At 41.9% G+C, this 8,323-nt stretch overlaps 1 protein-coding gene across 1 annotated transcript in view; it reads right to left on the reverse strand.

The window, feature by feature from the left end:
* FAM151B (family with sequence similarity 151, member B) overlaps nt 1-7,876 on the reverse strand; it is an 8,073-nt gene extending 197 nt beyond the window's left edge. The window contains exons 1-3 of the mRNA XM_010152475.1: nt 7,704-7,876; nt 4,105-4,322; nt 2,503-2,638 (exon numbers count right to left, since the gene is read on the reverse strand). Of these exons, the coding sequence (XP_010150777.1) occupies nt 2,503-2,638; nt 4,105-4,322; nt 7,704-7,858 (509 nt within the window). The 5' untranslated portion in view covers nt 7,859-7,876. The remainder of the gene's footprint in view (nt 1-2,502; nt 2,639-4,104; nt 4,323-7,703) is intronic.
* Nucleotides 7,877-8,323: the final 447 nt, after the last annotated feature.

Below are 8,323 nucleotides of genomic sequence, written 5' to 3' on the forward strand. Positions count from 1 at the left end.
GTAAGATGGAAAGAAATCGCACCAATAAGCTCCTGAAAATATTCAGGACTATGGTATCTTAATTTTAGGAACATAATTAAAATACCAAAAACTTAATGTCCTTTAGATACCAAAGTTAAGCAATCACAAATTATGAGCCATCAGAACCAACTGTTCTGCACATCCCAGCTCCCCACCACCCCTCTACATCCGGGCAAGTCATCACCCTCCACCCTGCGCTGCTGCTGCCAACAACAGCACCGGGAATCTCTCCCATCTTCCTGTGACCCCAGTCACCTCAAGTTACTGGGACAAGCAACTGCTGGATCAAAACACTGCCCCCAGGCACAGGCATGATCCAACACATCCTAGTTCACACACAGGGCGCACGGAATGCTTGGTACAGACAGACTAGCTGTAGAATACAACAGAGGTCTATTCCTTTGACGTGTTTTTTCCCTCAGGATGGAAGTTAAGTCAGACAAATTGGCTCCGGACAAACTTCAAGGTCTTGCTCCTAAAGCTAAACTTGCTAGAACTTCCCAAGGAGGACTGCAGAAGTTTTAAAGATGCACCATCCTACACCGCCCAGAACAATTTCCCCTGTGTGAGCTGAAAAATCTTGGGCAGATATCCAGCATGGAAATCTAACCAGACTGAGCATCTGAAGCCTGACAAAGTAATGAAACAAGCAGAGCATTGTCACAGAAGATATGAGGCAATCCCAGTTATAGGTGATTTGCATACTCTGTGTTTTGTCACCTTCGTGACGTGTAGTGATGCCACCAGACTGACTGAACATACCTTCTGCACTGTGTCACATATGCTTTTCTCATTAATTGCACAGATTTTCTCTTTTAAAAACCAAAAAGCTTCAAAGTAGCATTTAAAGTTAAAAGCAGTACCCTCCACAATCTCCACTTGACATATACTTCATTTTCCCCCTTCTTTATTAAAACTGTATTAATCTAAAATACAGGTAAATCAGAATTGAGTTGTACGTCAGCAAAGCTGGCTCAGGAATTTCCATCTTCTAATCGCGCCACTAAAAACACCCTGGAATTTTTCTGCTGAGGTAAAAGAGAGAATCCCAGTATTTCAGTGGGAATAGAGATTGTATCCACAGATTTACACAGATTCAGAGAGTGGTAGGGGTTAGAAGGGATCTCTAATCCTACCCCCCTGCCAGAGCAGGATCACCTGGAGCAGATCACACAGGAACAAGCCCAGGCGGCTTTTGAAGGTATCCAGGGCAGGAGACTCCACCACCTCTCTGGGCAGCCTCTTCCAGGGCTCTGTCACCCTCACAGTGAAGAAGGGTTTCCTCATGTTCAGGTTGAACCTTCTGTTTTCCAGTTTATGGCCATTGCCCCTGGTCCTGTCACTGGACACCACTGAGAAGAGCCTGGCCCCACCCTCCTGACACCCACCCGTTAGATATTGATAAGCACTGATAACATCCCCCCTCAGCCTCCTCTTCTCCAAGCTGAACAGACCCAGCTCTCCCAGCCCTTCCTCATGTGGAAGGTGCTCCAGGCCCTTCACCATCTTAGTGGCCCTGTGCTGGACCCTCTCCAGTAGTTCCTTGTCCTTCCTGAACTGAGGAGCCCAGGACTGTCATGTCCAACATGGACACATTTAAGAACGGCACAATTTGCAAGACATGTTCTTAACACAGAGATACTCTGAAATCAATTTCCCAATTTCAAATGTTTGATCATAATTTTTCATTTCTCCACTGTAAATGGGTATAACAGCACTTTAAATTTTCTGTCAACCTTTGACCTTAGTTGGTGCTTAAGGAAAAACTTCACTCAAGTGTAGGTAGGCAGAGTAGGTGAAAAAGGCGAGTAAATGACAGTATGTATGAGCAGGTTTTTTATCTCTTTCTCTTATGTGTAAATTTTCTTTTTCCTATGAAATTATAATGGGTTTGTAAGAACAGTTTTTAAAAGGAAACATATGTCAGTGTTTGGAAACCACTGGATGGATGTCAAGTACATAAGCAAAATTAATTAGCTGCATAGCAAACTCATTAATTTCCAACCTAAAAATCACCTTTGATGTTTTAACATCACGTTAGTACAGGAAACACAAATACTGAATATAATAAAAAGTACCTGTAGAATGTAATTTTAAAGGTAGTAAAAATTAAATGTATTTAAATTGAACTAAGTCCAAATTGCAACATCAAACTACTCAGGCCAATTTAACTATATTAGTCTTATAAAATGTTTATGGACTGGGATTACAAACCTATACAAGATTAATTATCCACAGTAAGTAATTTAAAAGAGGTTTTTGGAATTTTGTTATTTTAAAGAAATGAATAGTGAACACTTCTGTATGACAAAGCAATTTAAGAACTGAAGGAGTTAAAAAACAGAATGATTAAATTAGAAAAAAAAATGTATTTTCAACATAATTGAGTTAAGTATGCCCACACAAACGTGCTATATTTAATGTAAACAAATACGTGCCTTTATTATAAAGACAACTGAAAATCAAGGCCCTGCAGCTTACCTGTCTGACTGTTGCATTAGCCAACACAGCTCTGGTATTGACTGTCGTACTAATGCTGCTCTCACAGGGAAAGATACAGGCTGGGAAAGTGTACTGCATATCTGAGCCATTTCTTCCACCATCATCCAATCATAGCCTACAATAAAGACCATTTGGTTAAAGACAACTCTTCACAAATACGACTTCTATCCAAATAAAGACACGACGACTTACAGACTGGTTGGGATGCAAGACAAGAGTTCTGTGAAAATCACTTAATTCTAAAATTAAATTATCAAATTATTATAAATAAAAATGCCATTCTCCTGAAGAAGAAAAGCCGTAAGAACATGGAATACAAAGCCTTATGCTGAAAACCTTTTCCAGCAGCTAGAGTGTTATTTTACATATAGCTATGGAGTATGACGTTTTACAAGTTCCAAGAAATTTTATCTTTGCACTCTCTTTAAAAAAACAGCGCTGCCACAGACTTCAGTAAGGACTAGTTTTAACTTGACAGTGACCCTTTAAAAACAGACACATTTTGAAAAATTTAGGAAAAAAAAAAAGGGGGCGGAATTAATCCAGTAAAATATTTTTGGTTATACAGCAATGAAGTACATAAAACCTCTTGTACGTAAAAAGTGCTAAAAGTCAAGCCATCTAAAACGCCTGAAGTGCCTGCTGTTGAGATGTTTACAAGCACTGGAGCTAGTTAAAATGGCATTTAACTGTTCTCTAACTTCTACAGGCTGTGAAAATCTTAACTTCAGTAACAACAGCCAGCACCTTTTTTCCCGATTACTCACATGCAATGTAGGGACTGGAAAGACTAAAAAAAGCACCAAATCTTAAGAAAAGGTTTTGTTGGGCAAACAGCAACTTGCAGTTGAAATCGGTGAAATAAGTTGTTGGGCACTATGCTGCTGCACACATGTGCGTGTGCGCGGGAGTCAAATGCCCGAACCAAGCAGCTATGACGACTGTGAGGGAAGCCCGCGAAAAGGCCCCTAAGAAAATGGTTACGTGTGAAGGATTTAAGTTCGCGTTAGGCATTAACAATGAGAAACTTCCATTAGACTCTCAAACCTGAGATTTGAAAAGATTACTAACATCAACAAATTGGAGTATTTATTGCAAAAATTCAACAGAAATGAAATGGTAGAAACAATGTTGACCTACAGTTCGATTTCAGTTATCTACTGCGAAAGCACACTGATAGGGTTTTAAATTTTCCGCTAATTTATTTTTCTTCAGGAAACGTGCCAGAGTTCTGATGATCAAACCGATCCCCCTAGGATTCAGGGAGCAGTGTACCCGAAACAGGGTGTAAGCAACCTGTCCCCAGAAAATCCTCAATATGTGCAAATGAGCTGAAGAACCAAAAACTGTTCAACAACAACAATATCAGGTTTTTATATGCTTCTGCTGCAACCCAAATGCTGAGCTAACTGCTGTAAGAAGACACGATCAAACATACACCAACAAAGAAAACAGTTCTTATTATATTCATCATTATTTTCAAACCAACTGGGTGGCACACAGCTTATTTTGAATCAACTGTGAAATGCATTTGAAGAAAATTGACTACGCAGCGTTAAGCACTAAATATTCTATTTTCACCTTTATTGTGTCTGTCAGGGCGCCAGCCAGTTGTCCATCCCAGCGATAAGGTCACATTTGGGAAGAACGAAGTGACGGTGTCAAGGAACCCTTTTGCATCCACTGCAGCACTGTTTCCATTCGGTCCCAGTAGGACATCTGCGTTGATCCAAACGGGTCTCCTCAGATGCTGCTTCACTTGCTCAAGAAGCTCCAAGGATGGCTGGACGGCTTCTAGGCTGTGCCGGTAACACATGGGTGAAATGAGACGCCGCACTGCGACTGAAGATGGGAAGGGTAGAGGGCATACAGAGGGGTTAACGAAACTCTCCCTGTCAGCCAGAGAGCAAATGCTGAGGACCCTTTCTACCATAAGGTGACTGTTGCTGCCGGTGTAAAGTAGCGTAACCCCCTTATCACCCTGCTGCCCAACATGAACTGCCTCACAGCCCTCATCTCACGGCTATTCTAACTCCTGACCTAAGATCTGGATGTTACTGAACTCTTGGGAAGGACTGGAATGAAGGAAGCCGCTGCCGTCTCTCACACTTTTGTAGCGGTCATTCCCACAGCTCCAAAGTGTGGCGTGGTAGCGGCAGCATGACGAAGCCTGCCCATCAGACGTTCATCCTACCGCTAGTTATTAAATAGGAGACGTGGTCACCTGAGCAACCAGTGTAACGCCCCTTGTAAGCGTTTAACGAAACATCTCAGGTTACACATTCTCACTCTTCTCTCAGATCAAAAGTGTAGCTAGAAGGCAAACAATAACCTTACGCTACCCTGCCAGGACTTTCGAAACAGCAGTATTGTGGAAAGAACGGAAATGTGGATTGATGGGGAAAAGGAATGAATGCCAAGAAAACACATATTTTTTCTCTCACAGCAAATTAACTAACATCTTAACAACATTCAGGAATTTAAAATCACTGTGGTCAGAGTCCCTTACTGACAGCAAGGACCTGTGTTTCCTCCTGCGACTTGTGAAAAGCTCTGAATAAGCCATCCTCTAGCTTTCCCTTGGAACCTTGCCGAGACCGGATACAGAGCTGAGCCAACAGAAAACTCATGTTGTTCTGCAGGGTTAGTTTCCCGGCTCAGCTCCTAAACTGATCCCTCTGGGTGTCACGGGAGCACCAGGAAAAGCAAGGGGAAGAGAAGGCACTGTGAAGAGCAAGGAGAGGATCACAGCTACTCCAGCCTACACAGAGACCACGGGTGCCTGTTGAACGACACAGAGGATGGCTAACTGCTACTGTGTCTTCCCAACTCCCAATCCATTGTATCCCTAGCCTCCTACACCAGTGCCGATGCTTGCCTTCACAGCAGTGTCTGAGTTCAGGGACATGAAGTGGTAAAAGACTATTCTCATTGTTTTTTAAGGATGGCTCCGTACCAAGTTATTCCCAAACCCAATTCATGATGAATCATGTCAAGATTTGCAGCCAAAACCAGGAAGGGCAGCCAGCTGTCACATTATGTTAACTTTCAAGCCAAAAGCCACCTGAGCTGCCTGTGTTATTTCCTGTAAAAAGGGATTTTGTACATTTCAGCTCTTGTACTGCTGAGAAAGCTGCATAGTGGCAGGAACTCCTCTCAGCACTTTCAGTCAGTATTAGCTCAAGCCTTCTCAGAGAAAAGCTAGTGATGGCTTGAGTTAACATCATTGGCGGAAGTATTTCTCACACTGTCTGAGGCAAGAACAGCTCATGTTTTCCCACATACAAGCGGCAGTCAAAGCCAGTGGAACGCCTTCCTTTTTACTATAAAGCGTAAGATAATGTCGAAAGAAAAAAGCCCAAAGCGGCGTCTCTTGAGACAAACAAAAAGCTCCTCAGACAGCACCGTTTTCGCTGCACAGCATTTCGAAAATGCAAGGGTACCGCTGACTCCGTGACGATCGGCGCTGGTGGTTCTGAAATGGGACTCTGAAGTCCTTTGGCAGAACACGTCATTCCGGTGGATAAAGCCAGCAAAAACTGTGATTATGTGGCCAATCGAGCTGACAGCAGAAACATATGAAGTATTTCTTTTTAAGCAGGGATGAAGTAATCGACAAAACTTCAGCAATGTTATCCAGAGAAGGGGATGATCTGTACCACTCACTTGGCGGCGTCTGCACCGCGCCTGTATTTTTTAAATGCTTTTATGCAATTAGACTGTTGTAACGCAATATAATTTTAAAAGCTTTTTAAACTCACTGCACTTGGCTGGAAATTCCTTGTAGAAAAATAAGACATAGCTGTTATTAAATTAAACAATAAATAAAATGAAAAAGAAACCCAAAACAACAAAACCAACAACGAACAAACCCAAACAGATGCCTACTTGTCTTGTCCTTCCCCTTCTCTGTCCGGGCTGACTTGTACGGATCCCGATGACAACAAAAGGATTTAGCCTGCCCCCAATTTTTGTTCTTTCATGAACCTTCACATGAAAACTGTGATTGCATTACACAAAATAGCTACAAATCACATTTTACAACTACCCAGCAGCTTTTCTGGCATTTCTACAGCATCCTTAGGCATTGATGAAGCTATTTTTAGTGTGGAAGTGGATTCTCCATCTGCTCAAAGATAGAAATTGTCCATGCAAATTCAGATAAAGCTGAAGCCAGGGGTTGCAGAGGTGTACATCTAAAAATCACAGCTGACTCTAAATCCCATTTAAAATGTTTCAAGGCAATCTCATGGGGTTTGCAGGTGTATTTTCCATTAAAGACAGCTAATGGTTAAAATTCTAAATAAACCTCTGAAAATTTAATTAAGAAGTTAGGCCACACAAACGGAATTTACTTCAATATACATACACCTCACCACACAAAAAGCAAGACAACATTTCTGTATTACAAACCATGCTGAAGAAATTTACCACCACATCATACATGGTATGAGATCAGCTGTTCAAAGGAGTACACCTAATTCTTGACCTGAGACATCCCCAGTAGATTGTCAGTACTGGAGCTGATCAGGATCCAGAATTTCTCTCCTTGGGGAAAGAAGAAGCCCAGGGAAAATAAAAATATTCACACTGGTATGGGATGATGTTTCTAAATTAGCATGAACTTCAGCAAACCTGCAACAAAAGTTGGCTTTTCAGCAAGCTTTTTAGAAGTTCTTTGAAAAATCTGGACATTTTCATTCCCTTTCTGAGGTAGAGAATGACACCAGGAAAACCGGAGGATGGCAGGAGATGCCTGTGTGCTGCCAGGCAGAGAGACTCAGGGAGCTGAGACCCATCTGCAGCCTGGGAGCCACTATCTGACTTCCCAACTGGAAGCTTGTCTTTCCTAACTGCACAAGCAGAAAACTTAGAGGAGCTTCTCTGTTGATTTTTGAGTTGGTGTTGAATTTGCTCAATACCAACTCAGTAACAAATTCATTGAATACAAAATCATTATCTACAGTTCAAAAGACTTTCAAAAGCTTTTATTCTTGCAATGCATTCAGTAAGACCAATTATGTTTCACTGCATTTTCTGTTCAGGAAGGAATGCAATACACTGAACCTCACAATAAGAAACAGTTCGGTCTACCACTGCCAAAAGATCATTAGCACTACCTCTAAAATTGTTAACTAGTCAGAATGCAAAAATATACAGATGTTTTTGTCTTGAGATACCTCTTAAAATCCAGTTTGATGCCTTTATTTGTGTTGACAATCTCTTTTAGCCATTCCTGCAACGTGTTGTCACTGTCTGTCTCAGGCGGATGAGCCATGATAGGGTCTCCATTCCCTCCCTTGCCACCACGAAGAAGAACATCCGCTTCTATCATGTGAACATCACCTGTTGATTTTAAAAGCGTGTGCTCTAACAGAAGCAAATCCAACAGTTCCAGTGTCTGCTTTGGAGTAACAATTACAGAACAAGTCTTTCTACACCGGCCTGTGCACACATTATACCTCCACAAAGATCACCCACAGCGAGTTGCATCATGTGAAGCAGCAGCGATGCACTTCTTCAGGTCCCTCGGCCACTAAACTCCTCAGAAATCTACACCCACATGAAACTGACCTTCGTGGATACATTTGGCCAAGTAATCACAACGGGTTTTTTCAGACGTAAAGTGAATACCCAAAACGTTAATCCACTCTGGCTGAATTTCCAATACTTTCCTCTTAAAACAGGGTCTCAAGCAGAGTCTTAAGAAAGAAAAGGTGACCAGAAGATTTGACAGAGGCAGAGTATTCCCCTTGTCTCATTCTCAAAACTGACCAGTCCATCTCAGCCAAACCTTTAC

Source organism: Eurypyga helias, unplaced genomic scaffold, assembly GCF_000690775.1.
Source record: "Eurypyga helias isolate BGI_N326 unplaced genomic scaffold, ASM69077v1 scaffold34075, whole genome shotgun sequence".
NCBI classification, from domain to species: Eukaryota; Metazoa; Chordata; class Aves; order Eurypygiformes; family Eurypygidae; genus Eurypyga; species Eurypyga helias.